At 42.9% G+C, this 22,112-nt stretch overlaps 1 protein-coding gene across 2 annotated transcripts in view; it reads left to right on the top strand.

Moving 5' to 3' along the window:
• The window catches only part of DEPTOR (DEP domain containing MTOR interacting protein), a 176,268-nt gene that overhangs the window by 134,385 nt on the left and 19,771 nt on the right, over window positions 1–22,112 (top strand). For both annotated transcript variants that reach the window (XR_012244563.1, XM_073632208.1), the window contains exons 6-7: window positions 9,423–9,602; window positions 19,753–19,890. Coding sequence is in view for 1 of the 2 variants with exons in the window: in XM_073632208.1 (XP_073488309.1) it covers window positions 9,423–9,602; window positions 19,753–19,890 (318 nt within the window). In the remaining variant the exon portion in view is untranslated. The remainder of the gene's footprint in view (window positions 1–9,422; window positions 9,603–19,752; window positions 19,891–22,112) is intronic.

Below are 22,112 nucleotides of genomic sequence, written 5' to 3'. Positions count from 1 at the left end.
CCCTCTGACAATTTGGATGTTGAATTTTAAAAGCAGCGGCAAGCCTGCTGATCTGACAGGTTTGCTAATCTGACAGAACACCGCTGCTTTGAAAATTCAACATCAAAACAGTCAGACGGATTTCAAAATACTGAATTTCACTATATAAGCTCAGTTTAGTGGTAAAAATAAGTGTGAGATGCGAGACTCTAGTGGGTGTAACAAGATGTCCGCTTGCCCCCTTCTCTGTGTATACTTATTGTGGAGGAGTGCGGGGTGCAGCAAGATGGCGGCGATGGAACGTCACTTCCGTTACAAAATCTGACGGGTTGCCTAAACTGACGAAACACCTGCCTTTAATAGAGGGGCTGGCAGTGTTTTAAAAGTTTGAATTAACAAACACTTTAAGGTTTCAATACAGGAAGTCTATATGTCAAAAAATTTTGCCATCTCCCCCCCCTTTTTTTTTCTTCCCCCTTGTGGTTGTTTATTGTTTTTGTTTATGTTAGTTTGTATAGTGTATTTGTAAGATGTTTTGATGGTATGATAATACCATTAATGTATGTATATATGTTACTTGTCTAAATAACTTTTCAATAAAACTAAGACTAAAAAACAAACACCTTAACCACTTGCCGACTGTCCCACGTACAAATACCGCAGAGCGCAAAATGACGTACAGGTGCATGATTTTACTCTTCCGGGTCAGCGGGACGCACAGTTCCCGCTGTGATTGGACACAGCGGGAACCAATCAGCAGGTCTGTGCAGACCCGATGTCTTTTGGGACTCCCCGATCGTTCCTGAGAGAGACAGAAAGGCAGTCTGCCTATGTAAACAAGGCAGATCGCCATTCTGTAACAGGGGAGGACAGAGATCCTGTGTTTCTGCTAAGCAGGAACACGGATCACTGTCTTCCCACAGTTAAAGCAAGTCCCCCACAGAGTTAGAAAGCACTCCCTAGGCACACAGTTAACCCTTTGATCTCCCCTGATGTTAACCACTTCCCTGCCAGTGTCATTAGTACAGTGACGGTGCATAGTTTTAGCACTGATCCCTGTATTAATGTCACTGGTCTCCAAAAAGTGTCACTTAGTGTTCGATTTTGTCCGCCGCAGTGTGGCAGCAAAGTCGCTGATCGCCGCCATTACTAGTAAAAAAAAATTTTTTTTAAATCACATAAAAATATCCCCTATTTTGTAGACGCTAGAACTTTTTCGCAAACAAATCAATATACGCTTATTGGGATTTTTTTTAACCAAAAATATGTAGAAGAATACATATTGGCCTAAATTGATGAATACATTTTGATTTTTTTTATATATATTTTTTTTTATTGGATATGTTTTATAGCAGGAAGTAATTTTTTTTTTTTTTTCAAAATTGTCAGGTTTTTTTTTTTGTTTAGCGCAAAAAAAATAAAAACCGCAGAGGTGATCAAATGCCACTAAGGACATGTGTGTTCCAGTGTGTTTTTTATGCATTTTACAGCGTTCCAGTGCAGGAAAAATGCAGCACATTCTACTCCTTTTTTTTTTTCTGGAACTGGAACGCACTGGTACTGTAAGCACTGGTGTGAACTATGCCATTGAAAATCATATAACCTACTTTTCATGCATTTTTGATGCAGAAATAAAACGCACTGGACTGCATGTAGTGTGAACTGACCCTAAGGTGAAAAACCTTCTGTGCTGCAGCTCCCCCTCCCCCTCCCAGACCCTCTCCCTTTTCTTACTTGAGCCCGATCCAATCCAGCGATGTGCACGTGTTTCGCCGCTGTCTCACTCCTCATTGGACAGATTGATTGCAGCAGGAACCTTTGGCTCCCACTGCTGTCAAATCACATCATGTGATGCGGGGGGTGGGGCCGAGTCCCGCTGTCTGTGTCAATGGATGCAGCAGCGGGACTGCAGAGCAAGCCCCCTCGGGTGCCCCCAGGGAAAGTGGCTTTCGTGGGGGGCACCCAATGCAGAGGAGGGGCTTGGAGCACCGCTGGGGGACCCCAGAAGAAGAGGATCGGGGCTGCTCTGTGCAAAACCATTACACAGAGCAGGTGAGTGTAGACCTCTTTTGTTATGTTTATGGAAAAAAAAACACAAAAGTTTACAACCCCTTTAACCTATCCTATGCATTATAATTTTCATGAGCAAGTTGCATGCAGATTATGTTTAAATGACTTTTGCTAACTCCTACGGTATGTATGCACATCTTTGTTTTTGATTGGATGACATGGATGTCCGCTATGTCTGGTGTTCCATTCCATCTTTTAAACTGCAAAATACATCTAATCTGGTACAATCTAGTGATTCCAGGAAGTACAATTGGCTAGACTATCCACTTTAATAGAATGGCTTTTTTTTTCAGATCTTAATTGCACAGAAGGATAATTATCCACCGGCTTTAGGAATACAAAGAATTTCAGCCCCGACTGTCTTCTGCTGCAAGAAATAGGTCAAATTAAAAGAGAGGTTGTAGTACTAAATTGGCACTTTCATCTTTGACTTCAATGGATTTAAGCGTCGGATTTAGTTTTTATTCTCTTTAACGCTTTGTGATTCAGATTTTGTTTTCAATCAATTTTTAATGGTTCTCAATGCAGTTAGTGGGTGAGTAATCTCAGAAGTCGTTACCAAATAAAATCCACCTAAAATAATGATCTAAATGTAGCTTCACTATATTACCAAAAGTATTGGGACGCCTGCCTTTACACGCACATGTACTTTAATGGCATCCCAGTCTTAGTCCTGTAGGGTTTAATATTGAGTTGGCCCACCTTTGCAGCTATAACAGCTTCAACTCTTCTGGGAAGGCCGTCCACAAGGTTCAGGAGTGTGTCTATGGCAATGTTTGACCATACTGCCAGAAGCGCGTTTTTGAGGTCAGGCACTGACGTGGACGAGAAGGTCTGGCTCGCAGTCATCGTTTTATGTCATTCCAAAGGTGTTCTACCGGGTTGAGGTCAGGACTCTGTGCAGGCCAGTTAAGCTCCTCCACCCCAAACTCGCTCATCCATGTCTTTATGGACCTTGCATTGTGCGCTGGTGCACAGTCATGTTGAAACAGGAAGGGGCCATCCCCAAACTGTTCCCACAAAGTTGGGAGCATTAAATTGTCCAAAATGTCTTGGTATGCTGATGCCTTAAGAGTTCTCTTCACTGAGACCAAAACCCAACCCCTGAAAAACAAGACCACATCAGAATTGTGTCTATGGGAATGTTTGACCATTCTTCCAGAAGCGCATTTGTGAGGTCAGGCACTGATGTTGGACGAGAAGGCCTGGCTCGCAGTCTCCGCTCTAATTCATTCCAAAGGTGTTCTATTGGGTTGAGGTTAGGACTGCCAAGTTCCTCCATCCCAAACTCGCTCATCCATGTCTTTCCTTCCACTGACACCAGGGATGTGGCACCATTCCTCCCACTGATACCAACAATGGGGCACTATTCCTCCCACTGATACCAACAATGGGGCACTATTCCTCCTACTGACACCAACAATGGGGCACTATTCCTTTCGCTGACACCAACCATGGGACACTATTCCTTTCACTGACACCAATGACGGGGCGCTATTCCTCCCACTGACAGTGAAATCAAGTAAGAATGTAAGGCTGAGCTTTAGCTTTACCCACATTGTAAATGCCATAAACTTAAGGCCTCCATATTTGCTCTAGGCCCCAAATTTTATTTGGACAACTCTTATATGCCTTTAGTATATAGCATACAGTCCATGACAGGGATGATGTGGAATGCGGAACTTTTTTTTCCTTCTTTAATTTGGCCTAAGTGGAGATCTTTCTGTTGTGGAGTGGATGATGACATTGTTGTCACAAGCCTCACTCAGTGGTTTTGCGGTTTTAACAAAATTCTGTTTTACTTCCCTTTTTTGTTAACGCTTCCTTAACTCTTTTATTATCGACTTGTGTAGAAATAGTCCTCAGTGTTACATAAAAAGCTCCCCATTCTAAACAGTAGGAAGCCACATGTGTTTTTACTAGAGATTCCCCGATACCAGTTTACGAGTACCGGTACTTTTTACACTGCTCAAAAAAATTCAAGGAGCACTTTGAAAACACATCAGATCTCAATGGGGAAAAATATCATGCTGGATATCTATACTGATATGGACTGGATAATGTTTTAGAAACGAAAGGATGCCCCATCATTTGATGTAAATGAAAACCATCAACCTACAGAGCGCTGAATTCAAGGACACCCCGAAAATCAAAGTGAAAAAACAAGGCAGCAGGCTGGTCCATTTTGCTGAAATTTCATTGCAGCAACTCAACATGGTACTCAGTAGTTTGTATGAGCCCCACGTGCTTGTATGCATGCCTGACCACATCGGGGCATGCTCCTAATGAGACGACGGATGGTGTCCTGGGGCATTTCCTCCCAGATCTGGACCAGGGCTTCACTGAGCTCCTGAACAGTGGTGGCCCGTCCATAGAGGGGCGCACGGGCGCCACCTCCCCTATCCATGCATCCTTTCCCCTGATCTACATATCACGGCACCAGACTATGGATTCCAATTCGGGGTGGGTGTTATTTTGAAGCACCTGATTAGAGCCAGAGGCTCTAATTGGCTGCCCGGGGAGGGGGGGGGGGTTGGTTGTTTGCCGCCCCCCAAAAGAAAAACCCACTAGCCACCACTGCTCCTGAACAGACTGAGGTGCAAGCTGGCGGCGTCGGATGGACTGAAACATAATGTCCCAGAGGTGTTCTATTGGATTTAGGTCAGGCAAGCATGGGGGCCATTCAATGGTATCAATTCCTTCATCCTGCAGGAACTGGCTGCATGCTCTCACCGCATGAGGCCGGGCATTTTCATGTACCAGGAGGAACCCAGGACCCACTGCACCAATGTAGGGTCTGACAATGGGTCTAAAGATTTCATCCCGATACCTAATGGCAGTCAGGGTGCCATTGTCTAGCCTGTAGAGGTCTGGGCGTCCATCCATGGATATGCCTCCCAGACCATCACTGACCCACCACCAAATGGTCATGCTAAACGATGTTACAGACAGCATAACATTCTCCGCGGCTTCTCCAGGCCCTTTTACATCTGTCACATGTGCTCAGGGTGCTCTCCTTTGTGAAAAGCACAGGGCGCCAGTGGGGGATCTGCCAATTCAGGTGTTCTATGGCAAATGCCAATCGAGCTCCATGGTGCTCCATGGTGATTTACTGACAGCTGCTAGCACCAATCACGCCCCACACTACCGAGTAATATCAAAATAAAATAAATTATGTGCCGCGCTATCCTCTTAATAATCCACTGACCCCGCAGCAAGGTTATAAAATGCCAAAAATATATAAACTAAACAAATATAATCTGTGAAAACATCACCAATATTGACTGGGATGATGTATAAGCAACTGATATTACCATGCAGCTTTCCACATCATATATCGTGTATATACTTATACATCATAAATCCATTTATATATATATATATATATATATATATATATATATATATATATATATATATATGTAAATATATAAAACATATAAAGTGACATATATAATGACACAAAAGTGATCCATAAAGTGCTCAAGTGCATAAAGTCCGTGACACTCAGACCATAAAGAGTCAATAATGGTATAATATAGTCCTTATAAAATAGTAAACGTGACTTGATAGGTGACTATAAAAATAGCGATCTTTTGTAGTGACTTCACTCAGGTGCTCCCCACCCCAAGGTAATAGTAATAGCAAGTTTGGTCAATACACGCTTGTGAATCACCTTAATGGATTCCAGGTTAGGTTGCAAGGTCCCGAAGTCCTCAATAGCCCAAGACTGTTGGCTTCTCACACATAAATGGCACATAAATGGCAAAAAGAAACTCCATAGTGTGATATAGTTTAAAACAATTTTATTGTGCAAATACAACCCTATTCTAGGGTACTCACATGGATTTGGTGCGTCAGTGCACGGCTCTGTAACATGCCTCAATAACGCCAAACTGCAGATGAGACCGTGTGCTCATATTCCTTCAGACAGACCAGCTGTCTGATGCACTGTCCAGTCCACTCCCCTACGCGTGTCGATACAAGGGAAGTGACGTGCCTGATCCTCCCTGTTGAATATACGTCACTTCCCTTGTATCGACACGCGTAGGGGAGGGGACTGGACGGTGCATCAGACAGCTGGTCTGTCGGAAGGAATAGGAGCACACAACACTGCGTTACTTTAACTGACATTTGCATGGTCCTGCGACGCTGTACACAAATAAAAAGTACGTCATTTTTTTCCCACAAATAGAGCTTTCTTTTGGTGGTATTTGTTCACCTCTGCATTTTTTTTTGTATTTTTTTTTGCGCTATAATATAAACAAAAAAAGACCGACAGTTTTGAAAATAATGCTATAAAATAGATCCAATAATTTGTTTTTAAAAATCTATTTTCTTCATAAATTTAGGCCAATTTAGATTCTGCTACGTATTTTTGGTAACAAAAATCCCAATAAGTGTATATTGATTGGTTTGCACAAAAGTTATAGCGTCTACAAACTATGGGATATTTGTATTTATTTATTTATATATTTATTTTTTACTAGTAATGGCGGCGATCAGTGACTTATAGCAGGACTGCGATATTACGGTGGACATTCGGACACTAAGGGGTATATTTACTAAAGCTAGAGATTTCAAAATTAGTCACAGCTCTGGGTAGAAACCAATCAGCTATCAGGTTTTATTGCCAAAGCTTAACTGAACAAGCTGAAGTTAGAAGCTGATTGGTTTCTATGCAGAAATGTGACTAATTTTGCACTCTCCAGCTTTAGTGAATAAACCCCTATCTGACACTTTTTTGGGACCAGTGACGTGTGTGTGTGTGTGTGTGTGTGTGTGTGTGTGTATATATATATATATATATATATATATATATATATATGTGATCCTGCACACAGGTGCTGCCCTGTAGAAGTAAAACTGCTATGGAGACCTGAAGTAGTTAAAATTTGGATTAATAAACATTACCACATGCTGATGTAGCAGCACCCTCTAATTAGGGAGGTGCTAGAGTGAGGATTTTCTGGACGAAGAGTAGGAAAATGTAGGCAGGCCTAGCTAGTGGCTAGGCCTGTTTGTTTTCATTCTGGGCTGGGAGTGGCTCAGGGTAGCAGCTGGTGACTTACAGGCAGCATCACTGGGACCTCCCTCCTCTTTCTAGAGTCTGATAGAATGATTTGGAAAGAGAGCAGAGGTGGAGCTGTCTGGGGTATCTTGGGGAGCCCTGACCAATCCCCAATCTGGATTGGCAGGGGGCAGGCCTCCTCAAATACCCAGGGTCAGCCCAGCTGGGGAGGATTTGTTGGGTGGAAGAGCTGGAGTGAGAGAGTGTGGAGGGTGTCGGGACCCATGGGGAGGTCCCCAGTCTGAGGGAGAGTCTGAGGGAGAGGGGTGACTCTAGGCTGGGGCTCGGGTGCATCCGGGAGGAGAGAAGAGTTCCTGGAGGAGAGGCAGATGAGAGAGCAAGGAGAGAACAGTGGGAGAGAACACTGCTAAGAAACTCCAGGGAGGACAACTGGTCGCAGCAAGTGAAGTGCTGGTGAGTGAAGCACAGTCGGGAGAACTGGGGAGACACGCCTGAGAGAACTGGGAGATTGCAGTTTGTAATGGGTGCAGAACCAGGAGAATGGACTGTGGAAAGTGTGGCAGTGAAGAGAGGTCATTGCAGGCAGGCTGGTTGGCAAGGCCTGAAGAGAGCTATCTGGGATTGGTAGCTGAATAGAGAACAGTCAGCACTGGCCCTATTTCTACACCACAGGGACCCGAGGTCCCTATCCGCAAAAGGCAATCTACTGAGGCCTGGCTGAGTTAGTGTCAGGCCTAACCATGCAGTGATAGCTAGTCTGGAGGAGAAACAGTCTGGAGCAAGTGAAGTGCTGGAAGAGAAAAAAAAGAGGTCTTAAGCATGAGTTGTGCTGGAGAGAAGACTGGAGTGTATATACTGGAGTGTATATAGAAGTCCCAAGCAGGTTGTGCTGAATCATCCTGGGCATCCCATAACTACCCTTTACCCATTCAAGTTCAATCCCCTCAATAAAAAAACAAAAAAAAACAAAGCTTATGGAGTGTTCTATGTCTCTGAATGATTGAGAGATGGATGTCTGGCTGGGCAGGGTGTCAGGTGAACCACAGTAATCAGCAGTCCTTACGGGGGCATGTCTACATTGATAATATAGAAAGGGTGGGAGTTTTGGGACTTTAAATGAGGTCCACGGACAGCAAGGAGGTGGATGGAATAAAATAGTATTTATTGATCATGGAAACTGTATCAAACATGTCACAAACATGAACCACATGTAAGAAAAAAACAAAACATTATAATAAATGTCATTCCATAAATATTCATACTCACATATGTATGGGCGCATGCAATGAGGCATCAAGAATACATCAAATATGTCAACCAGAAGCCACATGATGGTCTCAAGTGATCGATTAATACATACAATGAATACATATTTATATATACACATAAAAGCAGCACTAAGCGGTGATAATGAAACTTATATGAAAACGTAGAACCATAATTTGATTGAAGGAGAATGTTCTGAGTTGATGGTAAGATGTGAGCATGTATCTGCATAACAAAATGACCGACGCGTTTCGTGTAAACCACTCATCAGGGGCAGGATGCTCAAAAATATCTATGAAAGTGTAGTAAGGTAAACAATTAATCTATATGCAACTGATTATAGCAGGGAGAGGTAAGTATGTACCCCCTGAGTACTTACATAGAATCAGTGCCTGTGACATTGATAATATAGATTTATTTTTAGATTTATTATAGATTTAGCTGCTCTCTTCCATGTATAGTACCCAAATACAGTAAAACCTTGGATTGTGAGCATAATTCGTTCCAGAAACATTTTTATAATCCAAAACACTTGTATATCAAAGCAAATTTCCCCATAAGAAATGATGGAAACTCAGATGATTCGTTCCACAACCATTTATTCATAGATCCTTCAGTTTATAGTCCATATAAAAAGATTATAGCAATGTGATTGGTTGTGTAACCATAAAATGTCCATCCACAAATGGAATCCTCCACAAGGGGATTAGAAGCAAAATCCAGCAGGAGCTACAGAGTATAAAAGAGAAGAGAGGAGCCTCTAAGTGTAGCAATATGCTGCTAAACGTTGTACCTTCATTAAATGTAACCACATTGCTACACTTAGAGGCGTCTCTCTTCTCTTTTATGCTCAGTTGTGACATGACGCTACTTGTATATCAAGACATCGCTTGTATATCAAGTCAAAATGTATTAAAAAAATTTTGCTTGTCTTGCAAAACGCTCTCAAACCAAGTTACTCTCTAACCAAGATTTTACTGTAAGCCCATATATACTCTACCAACCCGTCTGATTAATGCTAAAAGAGCCGTGTTTTCATCCTGAGCCTGAATTCTTTTATTTCTTTTATCTGCAGTGTCAAGCAAGCACCACTTTGTGGACGGTCCTCTTCTGTACCAGTTCCGGCTGAACTTCCGGCGCAGGCGAAAGATGATGGAATTCCTCATCAAGAGGCCGCAGACCGTTGTGGAGACTCAGGACAGTCCGTTCTGCGTCCGGAAGCAGAGCCATGACAAGTCAGCCAGCTTCAACTCTGGTATATCCATCATTCCTATTGGTTATGTTTAGGGTTCATGAGAGTTAAGGCAGTATTAAACCCAAAAGCAAAGATTTCTTGCAGCTTACTAATTCTAAGATGTGATGGCTGCATTCGTTTTCTTTTTTTTAGGCTTTCTTCTATTTTCATTTGGTGATCCAGCCAGCAAGTCTATAGTTTTTCAAAAGTACAAGCTCTCCAGCAGAATGTATTAGCTTACATAGAACAAAAGAGAGAGGGAGCGCACAGGCTCATAGTGCAGTTACCTTTATTACCAAAACAATGTAAAAAGTTGCACTCGCAAACGGAGGCTTGTATCAGGCATGACATCCCAAATGATTACTTTGTAGCCATTGTGTTGATCCCATCCCCCAGAAGAATGTCTGAATTGACAGCTCAGATGGTTTTCTACCTTGGGACAACATCATCATCCAGCCATAGACTCCCCATGTCCTTGCTGTTTCTCAGGAGCCTCACTGACCCTTCAGCCCATGCCTTCAACCATAAGAAAAATGGCCGCCCTTCCACTTTCTCAGTGGAAGTGGCAGGCTCCAGGAGTTTTAATGGGCAGGGCCGCGATCCCTTCACACCTAAGACCCCTTTCATACTGGGGCGTTTTTCAGGCGCTTTAGCATTAAAAAAAGTGCCTGAAAGAAGCCTCATCTGCAATCCCAATGTGAAAGCCTGAGTGCTTTCACACTGGGGCGCTGCGCTGGCAGGGCGTCAAAAAAAGTCCTGCAAACAGCTTCTTTGCAGCACTTTTGTGGTTTTGCCACCAGGCTGGGTGCGCCGATGGCCCAAACCCTTTCACACTGCCAGCGCCCGAAAAATGTCTGAAAAACGCCCCAGTGTGAAAGGGGTCTTAAGCGGCGCTTTACCAGTGTTTTTCGGGCACTGGCAGTGTGAAAGGGCTCAGGCTTTCACATTGGGATTGCAGATGAGGCTGCTTTCAGGCGCTTAACATAAGCTTTTTTTAAATGCTAAAGCGCCTGAAAAATGCCCCAGTGTGAAAGGTGTCTAGGGGTAAAACAAATCTTAAAATCTTAAAAATGGAACTTCCGCTTTAAGTGATGGTGACCCTCTGACATACCACATTTGGCATGGCATTTTTTGGGGGAGGAGCGGGTGCCCTGGTTTTTATGGGCACCCAGCTTCCACTTCCTCCTCTGGCTCCGCGGCGTCAGAAGGAAGTTCACCCCCCCTGCAATCTTCTGGGACACATCACAGGTCCCAGAAGATTGCCCGGCTATTCACAGCGCCACAGCCGGGCGCCCACAGTAAGAATGCCAGCGCCATGGAGAGGAGGGGGAGAGGAGCGGGCCTTCATACGCCCGCGTTGCTGGACTGTGGGACAGGTGAGTGTCTGATTATTATCAGTGGAAGGGTGGGCTCCGGGAGTTTTAATGGGCAGGGCCACGATGACGTCACTTCCGCACATGCTCACAGGAGCTTCGGCCGTAGCACAGCGCTCTGCGTTCCATGGCATACTGTATGGCCTGAATGCAGAGCGTCGCTGCGCATGCGCGTTGGACGTCATAGGCTATTGCTGCTGTAAATATCTCCCAAACGGTGCACGTATAGCCTGGGTTCACACTGATGCGAATTTACAGCGGGTTTGATGCGTTTAGGAACACACATTCGCAGGTCATGTAAAAAGCATAGTATTACATGGCTTTGGTTCACATCTATGTGTTGCGAATTTGGTGCACAAAAAAAAAAAAGGGTCCTGTGCGTGTTGACTGCGGGTGCAGTGCGAATTTTATCTATGTAGGCTTCAATTGAACTTGCAGTAAACTCGCAGCACACAGTTCACATCTCTGCGAATTGTTCACTGTCTGCCTCCTGAAATTTGCGGAAAAATCGCGGTAAATTCGCACCTGTCCACATCAAAGCGCAAGGCTAATTCGCACCTCACACAGGACAAAAAAAAGGGCCCTGCTCATAATAGCTTATTAATAGGGTTAATAGCTGTAATATTTGTATTCAGGATATGACTTCTGCTAGTTCTTTCTCTTGCCTTTATTTATATTTTTTTCCACATTTACTTGCAGGCCAAGCTGTCCAGAAAAAGTGATAGCTTCCGGGGTTGGAACAAACCTTATAAAAAATGCTGGCAGTGCTTACAATGACCAGATTTTATTCATATAATTTAACGCCGACTCCTCCTGGCCCTTTAAGGGGTTTCTGATCCCGGAAGGCAGGGCGTGGTTTAGGATCATGTGACCGCCATGATTAGCTGTTACAGGAGTCGCATGACCGGAAACCTCCCAATTGCAATTAGCGATCTGGAATTTTCCGTCAGGCGCCAGTAACTGTGTCGGGAGCGCGCGCAGCACCTTTGTTTACATTCTGGTATGCAAATATGCAGCCTCTCGCCGTCAAGGTCCACCCCTTGAGAGGCCGCATATTTGCGTACTGTCGGCACTAAGAGTTTGAACCTTTTTTTCCCCAAAAATAAAAACCTGTTGCTGTAACTGCTTGAAAAGTGTTAGCTGGAGTTGGGTTTTAATTTGTTTGTGGCTTACTTATTTATGAGTAAAAGTGGTTGTAAACCGCAGACATTCAATATGAGCAAAACATATCCCTCTAATGCAGGCATATGCAATTAGCGGACCTCCAGCTGTTGCAAAACTACAAGTCCCATCATGCCTCTGCCTCTGGGTGTCATGCTTGTGGCTGTTAGAGTCTTGCTATGCCTCATGGGACTTGTAGTTCTGCAACAGCTGGAGGTCTGCTAATTGTATATCCCTGCTCTATAGTGTGTACTTGTCTCAATTAAAAGCACAAAGTGTCATTTCTGTCTGATGCTTTGTTCCTCTGCTATCAGCATGAGTCACTTCTGACAATTTTTTCTGACACCAAGAGAAAAATGGTGACAGCGGAGGGACCTTCAGCTGATTGACAGTCTCAGTTGTGTTCCTGTGTGCTTCGTGGAGGGGGGGGGGTGTCTTTACCCTCCAATCAGCTGTCAGAGCTCTCCTCACTGAGCTCTGTAGAGTGTAATTTCAGCTCTCCGCCCCCTTTTTTCTGAAATCTCAGGCAAGCTTTATAAATTCAGCACTTAGAACAGATGTAGAGAAGAGAAGGCTGCAGATAGACAGATGCAACGTATGTAGGAGGATTTGTTTCATCTCTGTGTATCACCTGAGAATAGTCCCTTCACTGGGTATATGTGAGGGTTTACAACCACTTGAAGACAAAACTTCTTTTTTTTTTTTTTGATAGAGTGTTGAGGGGTTAGATGTCTCCATAAAGAGGACCTGTCACCCCTTACTTCTATAACAAGGGATGTTTACAGTTCTTGTGATAGAAATATAAGTGTTAAAAAAAATTTAAGTGACAGTGAAAAAAAAAAAAAAAAACATTTTTTAAAGCGCCCCCATCCCCTCATGCTCAAGCGCAAACGCATACGTAGGTCGCGCACGCATATGTAAACGGAGTTCGTACCACATGTGAGGTTTTGCCGCAGACATTATATATACTCAGCGAAACATCATCTTTTATAAATTACCCAAAAACTGGGTATTTATTGTGTTTTTTGCATTAAAATTAATTTAAGTGTATTTTTTCCCCAAAAATTGCGGCTGAAAAATGGCAAACCGCGTGACATTAAAAAATTGCAAAGCCATTTTATTCTGTAGGGTCTCTGCTAAAAAAAGTTTTATATATATATATATATATATATATATATATATATATATATATATATATATATATAAAAGCACAAATCAGCATTTTTTGTGCCAAAAAAATACTTAGACGCTCAAAGTTTTATATATATATACACACACCGGTATATAGAGTTTCAGTGTCTAAGTATTTTTTTGGCAAAAAAAAATGCTGATTTTTGCTTTTAAACAAAAAGTGTCAGAATAGGCCTGGTCTTCAAGGGGTTAAACTTAGCCCTCGCTCACACCGGTGTGACTTGTCGCACGATTTGACAGGTCCAAATCGCATGACAAGTCGCGCCCTATTGTCAGCAATGGAACTGTTCAAATCGGAGCAACTCCGACTTTATGGTGCCGCACTTATTTGAAAAAAGGTTCCTGCATCTGTGCATGAAGTGGCACAGATGTCAACCAAGTCGCACCTGAAGTTGCACTGTCCTGCAGCTTTAAAATCGCGCAACTTCAAGTGAAGTCGCACGATTTCAATGTCGGTTTCAGTGGGAATGGGGGCTTAGTGAATTCTGTAGAGAACTCTCGGAGGGATTGTTGGAGTCTCACTGTATCCACTTGCCGACCAGCCACCGAAGTTTTACTGCGGCAGAATGGCACGGCTGGGCTAAACGTCGCTATGTTGCGTTGCTTTGCCCTGTGGCCAGTAGGCGCGCCCGCTGCTCACCCCTGGAGCTGATGCGAGTGACCGCCAGGCTCCCGCGATCGCTCATGACACACCGAGAACCGGGATCTGTGTGTGTAAACACAGTTTCCGGTTCTCTGAGGGGAGAAGAGACAGATCGTGTGTTCATATAAAGTATGAACAGCGATCTGTCATCTCCCCTACACAGTCCCATCCCCCCCTCAGTTAGAACACAGAGAGGGAACACAGTTAACCCCTTGATCGCCCCCGTAGTGTTAACCCCTTCACTGCCAGTGGCATTTCTACAGTAATCAGTTTGTTTTTATAGCACTGATTGCTGTATAAATGCCAATGGTTCCAAAAATGTGTCAAAAGTGTCCGATGTATCCACCATAATGTTGCAGTCCCAATAAAAATCGCAGATCGCCGCCATTACTAGTAAATAAATAATAAAAATGCTATAAATCTATCCCCTATTTTGTAGACACTGTAACTTTTGCGCAAACCAATCAATATACGCTTATTGCAATTTTTATTACCAAAAATATGTAGAAGAATACGTATCGGCCTAAACTGAGAAAAAATTAGCTTTTAAAAAAAAAAAAAATGGGGATATTTATTATAGCAAAAAGTACAAAATATTATTTTATATTGTTTTTTTTTTCAAAATTGTCGCTCCTTTTTGTTTATAGTGCAAAAAATAAAAACCGCATGGGGCGAACAAATACCACCAAAAGAAAGCTCTATTTGTGGGAAAAAAGGATGTAAATTTTGTTTTGGTGCAGCGCCGCACGACCGCGCACTTGTCAGTTAAATCGACGCGGTGACGAATCGCAAAAAATGGCCCGGTCATTCAGCAGCCAAATCTTTCCGGGGCTGAAGCGGTTAACTTACGGTAAACGCTCTGCAAACTTTCCTATTTGCTGTCACCCTCTAATGCACAAAGCAAAGAATAATATTGGTCAAGAGCCAACCCAACCTACGTAATTGGTCTTCCCGAAATGGCTGGGTCTACATAGAAAGGAAGGTAATGATGGAATAAATGATGGCACAGGTTCTACCCTCTGCACATAATGACGGGTAGCGATACAGATAATAACACCAAGGATATTGGGACGCGGCTTGCTGTATGGCGTGGGACATAATGGTGCTTTTGTTTCTTAAAGCCTTTTAAGCTAGCAAAGCTCATGTTAAGTAAGACAATTAAAGTAAATTTAACGTATGTGAGACAAGATGGTGTTCTGTAGGGCAGACCGAGTCACTGCAGAAAATGTGATTTTGAACTTTTCTAGCCACTGCTAAGTAGTCAGCAATGGAAAACCAACTTTTTTTAAAGTAATATAGTCCAAATGAAAACAAAGCCAGGGGTTGAGGGCTGGATTCATAACACACAAGGCATATGCCTATAAGTGGCTGAGGTTGAGAAGGGACTTTTCCCCATATAAATTTTTTCAACATAAGTAGAAATGGTTCTCTCATACCATATATACTCGAGTATAAGTATATAAGCCGAGGCACCTAATTTTACCACAAAAAAACTGGGAAAACTTATTGACTCGAGTATAAGCCTAGGGTGAGAAATGTGCAGCTACTGTAAGTGGAAAAGAGAGTCAACATTGCCGATTTGCAGCCTCACTGTGCCCATTTGCAGCCATAGGTCCCCCAAACTTCAAACTCGGTAGTTAAGGGTTCCTAGATGCCCCCTAGCTGCAGCCAAAATTTGGGGTCTCTGGACTCAAAGGGTCCCGAAATTACATTACTGCAGATGGACACAGTTGACCGAATTTGGGGCCCCGTATCTCGGGGCCACTGGTGCTAGGAACCCCAAATTTGGTGTGCAAACCCAGTGGAACTAGCACTACAACATATCCATATAGCTGGGGTTCCTAGCACCAAGTGGCCCCAAGATACAGGGCCCCAAAGTCGGTTCGGAAAATGACAAGCACTTTTCTGCAGCAGAGAATGACATTTTCCGAACCCACTTTGGGGCCCCCGTATTTCGGGGGTCACTTGGTGCTAGGAACCCCAGCTATGTTGGATATGCTGTAGTTCTAGTTCCACTGGGTTTGCATACCAAATTTGGGGTTTCTAGCACCAAGTGGCCCCGAGATACGGGGCCCCAAATTCGGTTTGGAAAATGTAATTCTCTGCTGCAGAAAAGTGCTTGACTCCAGTATAAGCCGAGGGGGGTATTTTCAGCACAAAAAAATGTGCTGAAAAACTCGGCTTATACTCGAGTATATACAGTATATGGTATAACCATGTTCTAAGCAAGGTTAAAACCAGGAATACAAGCAGATGCTTAAAAATGTTAATACCAGCAGAGTGATTTTGTTTATGTAGCCACTTAAATCTGTGTGCCTACAAGGCTTCCATAATGAAAATCCAACTGGACACATACAAGGGAGTACAGCCTAACCGCTCAGTAATTTCTTTTTTTTCGGTCCTCTCCAGTCCCTCCTCTTGGTAAAGAGGTGTTCCTGGAACATGCCTACTTGAAATGCCATTTTCTAATGGGTGTTGCTTCTTTACTGTCCAGAACGTTTTTTAACCCCTTCACACCCAAGAGTAAAACAAATCTTGAAGCGGAGTTCCACCCAAAAATGGAACTTCCGCCACATTTGGCATGTCATTTTTTTGGGGGAGGAGCGGGTACCCTGTTTTTACGGGCACCCAGCTCCCACTTCCTCCTCTGGCTCCGCAGCGCCGGAAGGAAGTTCACCTCTTCCTCCTCCCTCCCTGCAATCTTCTGGGACACGTCACAGGTCCCAGAAGATTGCCCGGCCAATCACAGCACCACAGCCGGGCGCCCACAGTAAGAGTGCCGGTGCCGTGGAGAGGAGGGGGGGAGGAGCGGGGCTTCGTTCGCCCGCGTCGCTGGACTTTGGGACAGGTGAGTGTCTGATTATAAAAAGTCAGCAGCTACACTTTTTGTAGCTGCTGACTTTTAATTTTATTTTTTTTCGGCGGAACTCCGCTTTATTGCCTAAGCACAATTTTGCTATTTTGACGTTTATTAGTAAAACCGCACATATCATCACAACTACTTTGTGCATCCAGGTGGATTACACCTTGTTTTTGTTTTTGTTTTATTTTAGGACAAGTTGGGCTTTTATTTGATAGTAAATAGCTATGGATATCTTCTGATTTATTTTTTTTTATTATCAAAGGAAAACTGGCCCAAAATAGTAAAAAAAAAAATCTTTATTTTTTTTTCAAATTTAGCAGTATATTTCTTGTTACTACCATATCCTACCACCAAAGAATAACCTAAAATTAATTCTCCTGCACCTGACGATCACAGCAATACCACATATGTGTATGTTATTTGTTGTTTGTACCTGTAGTACAGCCCAGAAGCAATAGTGCGCATTTTGCTTCTTTTTTTTTGTTGTCCTACCGAAAGCAAAGTGACACTCACTGGTACTAATTAAAAAAAAAATCCTGCCCAAAATATACTGGCCTTAACTTTCGACCCTTACTTAACCCAAACACTAACTTGATCTAGGTAATTTTTCTTTATTTTTTTCTTTGATTTTTTTGTTTATTAATTTTTTTGTTTATTTATTTTTTACAAAATTTTTTTTTTTCTTTCTGCAAGGAAAGAGAAAGATACATTGTATCTTTCCTCTCCATTCACTGAAAAAAAAACACAGGGGCTGGCTTCACAGTATCTGACCATTTTGGTAGCCAATCCGAGGCTACCACAGCAAGCAGGTGACCCGGAATCTGGAGATCTGGGTCCTGATCGTTACTACAGGGCCTGGGGCTCTCGGTGAGACCTTGGTCTCTGTGCCGGGAGCGTGCCGTGTGGCACACTCCCAGCAAAGACTTCAGTGAGGCCGCATATATGCGTTATATAGGCATGAAGGGGCTAATCTTGAATGCTACTGACTAAGCAACTACAGAGGGACATGTCACACTGGTACACCCATTGAGGGAGTCCCGCCATTGGAGAAGATATGTTGACTCCTGGGCCCCTTCACACCTTTAAAGCAGAACTAAACTCCATCTGAGCATGACAAACTGAAAACAATATTTAATTCATTTTTAGTATTCCATGCAAACTCCCCCATCCATCCATGTCTCCGTGCTTTATTTTTAGTGAGAAAAACCCTCCTTAGCATTTCTAGCCATGGTCACCTTAAGTAAGGGCAGATGTTTCATGTAGTATTTCATACCTCCCAACTTTTTGAGGTGGGAGCGAGGGACACCTATTAGCAAATGTATGTAGGCATAGGACACACCCACTGCCACGCCCCCTTAAAGGAGAATTATACAAACAAATTATTAGTTAAACCCGCAAGTGCTTTATTTTTACCACTACTATTCCTTTATATTGGTTTTCAAATGCAATAATTTAGTAATTGGATGAAAGGTTTAGCTCTGGGAAACACTTTTTGAAAGATAAATAGTGCATTTTATATAAAACTATATAGATCAGACCAAAATGAGGGACATATGAGGGGGAAAGAGGGACAGAGGGACTTTGTTCCAAATCAGGGACAGTCCCTCAAAATCAGGGACAGTTAGGAGGTATGGACTATTTACTTCCTGCAATCCATCTGCCCTTAGCTCGGATATGCAGACAGGAGGGTGTGCTTACCCTGTTTCCCCGAAAATAAGACCTAGCGTGATTGTCAGTGATGGCTGCAATATAAGCCCTACCCCCCAAATAAGCCCTACCCTGTTTTCCCGAAAATAAGCCCTACCCTGAAAATAAGACCTACAAGGACTTTAACTAGGGCTTATTTGGGGGAGTAGGGCTTATATTGCAGCCATCACCGACAATCACGCTAGGTCTTATTTTCGGGGAAACAGGGTAGCTGACAAAGTTCCTTCTCCCCTGCTCCAGATTAAAGTAAAAAAAAAATGCCTATGTAGTCTACGGGGATGTATGACATGTTGGCCTAGGCCAGAAACCAGGAAGCAACTAAAGAAATCTAAAAAAAGAAAAAACTTAAAACTGGTAAATCTAATATACCTTCCTATCTATTTACTAATGTTAGCAGCATAAGGATTAAAGTGGTTGTAAACCCTTTTAAAAATTTCCTAAAAAAAAAAAAAAAAACAAGCAAGACATATTAGCTCATTATGAATTACTTACCTGAGATCGAAGCTCCCCCAGCGGTCCTTGTTTGCCGCTCTGGCGGCCACCATCTCTGCAGGGGGTTACTTCTGGGTATCGCGGCACCGGCGCTGTGATTGGCCAGAGCCGCAATGACGTCACTCCCGCGTGCACGCGGGAGCCGCCGGTAACGGCACAGTACAACTGAAGCAACGACACGTACGTGCCGTTGCTTCAGTTTGCCTAAGTGCACATGTGCCGATGATGTCGGCACATGCAAATACAGGGATATCTCCTAAACCGTGCAGGTTTAGGAGATATCCAGTGTAGCTACAGGTAAGCCTAATTATAGGCTTGCCTATAGTATAAAGTGGTTGTAAACAACCACTTTAAAAAGAATTAATGTTGACTTGGAGAATTTAGTTCTGCTTTAATGACTGAGTGTTTCCGAGTATTTCCGAGTTATTTTAAATATTTCTGAATGGCTCTGAACTGTTCCGAGTGTCCCCGGCGCCCCCGCACCTCTGGCCAAATGCGGTACTGCACCGTCCATTAGCTTGAATTCTGCTCGTTTTGCGAGACAACACTCGCAAACCGAGTCAGAATTTAAAAAAAAAAGTTGCACGTCTTTCAAAACGCTCGTTAACCGCGTTACTCGCAAACCAAGGTTCCACTGTATATGTTTTGGCAGAATTTAGGGTTTTTTTACTTTTGTTCCAGCTGTTCAGTTAAAAAAAAAAAAGAGGATGAAACTGACTTGTGATGTTTGTTGTTATGCAGTGAGCCCCAACAGTGAGGTGAAAGTTGCTTCGGGGGTCCGTCGGAGCAGTATGACCAGCAACAGTAGTAGCGGATACTTCAGCAACAGCCCCGCCCTCGGCAACAGCCCACCTGTAGTACTCAGCAATCCGAGGTCTGGTAAGTGCATTGAGCAATCTATCACTTCTGCTCCACAGGTTTGCACTCTTACTTATTAATCTATAAAGATTTGGGGTTCATTTTATTGTTTTGACTTTACATTTTTGACCATTATGATTTCTTTATTTACAGGATTGCTACAGCATACAGACATTTTAGATAACTTGTGCACTTCCAACCTTGGCGCAACAGTTTTCTGGTCCAGCATAACTATGTCCCTGACCTGTCTGGTGTGTTCCTTGGCCTTCATGATGCTGTTTGTTCTCTAGGGTTCTCTAACAAACCTCTGAGGGCTCGACAGAAAAGATGTATTTATACTGAGGTTAAATTACACACAGGTGGACTCTATTTACTAATTAGGTGACTTCTGAAGGCAATTGGTTCCACTAGATTTTAGTTAGGAGTAGAGGGGGGCTGAATACAAATGCACGCCACACTTTTCACATATTTATTTGTAAAAAAAAATTGAAAACCATTTATCATTTTCCTTCCACTTCACAATTATGTGCCACTTTGATTTGGTCTATCACATAAAATCCCAATAAAATACATTTACGTTTTTGGTTGTAACATGACAAAATGTGGAAAATTTTAAGGGGTATGAATACTTTAAGGTCCGCCCTATAGCAGTTTTACTGCTACAGGGTGGCACCTGTGCGCTGGATCACAAATATATACACCTGATCCGACACGTCCGGGTAGGGGGGAGCGCATGCGCCCCACCGGCGGCTCACTTAATCATAATCACAGCGAAAGCCAATCGACAGGTGTGCAGTACCCCATGTCCTCTGGCACCCACCGATCGGCAGAGAGACAGAACTGCAATCTGCCTATGTAAACAAGGCAGATCGTCATTCTGGCAGGAGGGAAGGGATGGAATTTGTGTCCCTGCAAAGTAGGGAATAAATTACATCTCTTCCCCTAGTAAAAGCACCTCACACGGTGTAGTAAAACACTGGCTAGGCACACAGTTAATCCTTCGATCGCCCCTGATGTTAAAGCGGAGTTCCGCCCCATTTTTGATCTTTAGCCCCCGGCTTTGCTGATTGCATTACAATGAATGTTTGGAATGTTGTTTTTTTTTTTTGTTTTTTTTTCAACACATATTACCTGTAGGATAAATATAAATCTCCATTATCATTGTACCTCGCTGCAGCACTGTATCCCAGAAGAACCTCCTAGGGGGCTTCAGGTGCCCACAATAAAGATGGGCGCTCGCATGTCACAGAGGCTACAGTGAGTCCTTTTAACAACTAAATAACAAAAAAAGGTGACATGTATAGCATATGCCAGATTAAATTCGATAAACTGTGACAATCACTGGGATGTTTTTTACAAAAAAAAAAAAAAAGACTGGAGCTCCTCTTTAACCCCTTCCCAGCCTGTGTCATTAGTACAGTGACAGTGCATATTTTTAGCACAGAGCACTGTATCAGTGTCACTGGTCCTCAAAAAGTGTCTGAATGTCCCTCTTATATGTCGCTGATCTCCATCATTACTAGTAAAATAAATACATTTAAAAAATCCCATAGTTTGTAGACTCGATAACTCTTGTGTAAACCAATCAATGTACGCTTATTGCGATTTTTTTTTTTTTACCTGTAGCCGAGTACATATTGGCCTAAATTTATGAAGAAATTCGATTTTTTTTTTCCATTTTTTTTTTCTATTCGATTTATTTTATTTTATAGCCAAGTATAGCAAAAAAAGTAAAGTTGTTCAGTAAAGGTGTAAAAAAAGTTCAGTTGTCTTTTATTAAAACCCCTAACAGAGTTCTTGGGAGGGAGGGGGAGGAGCCAATGCACTGAGAATTGACTTGTGTGTGTATTATGCATTCTATGCAAAAAAAAAAAAATGTTTTGTTTTTTTTCATAATTGTTTATTTTTTTTTTGTTTACAGCACAAAAAATAAAAAACACAGAGGTGATCAAATACCACCAAAGCAAAGCTCTATTTGTGGGGGGGGGGAATTTTTTGGGTACAGAGTTGCATGACCGCACAATTGTCAGTTAAAATAACGCAGTGCTGTATCGCAGAAAATGGCCTGGTCATGAAGGGGGTTAAATCTTCCGGAGGTCAAGTGGTTAATGCCCATGGTTTTGGAATAGGATGTTCAAAAATCTTATATCAACACCTCATGGTGGTCAGGTGTCCACAATTCTATGTAATTTCAGTTGACTTTCATTAAAACCGCTAACAGAGTTCTTGGGAGGGAGGGGGAG

Source organism: Aquarana catesbeiana, linkage group LG05 (genome assembly GCF_042186555.1).
Source record: "Aquarana catesbeiana isolate 2022-GZ linkage group LG05, ASM4218655v1, whole genome shotgun sequence".
In the NCBI taxonomy this organism is placed as follows: domain Eukaryota; kingdom Metazoa; phylum Chordata; class Amphibia; order Anura; family Ranidae; genus Aquarana; species Aquarana catesbeiana.
Note: the sequence above shows the minus strand (reverse complement) of the source record. Positions and strands in the feature narration are given on the sequence as shown.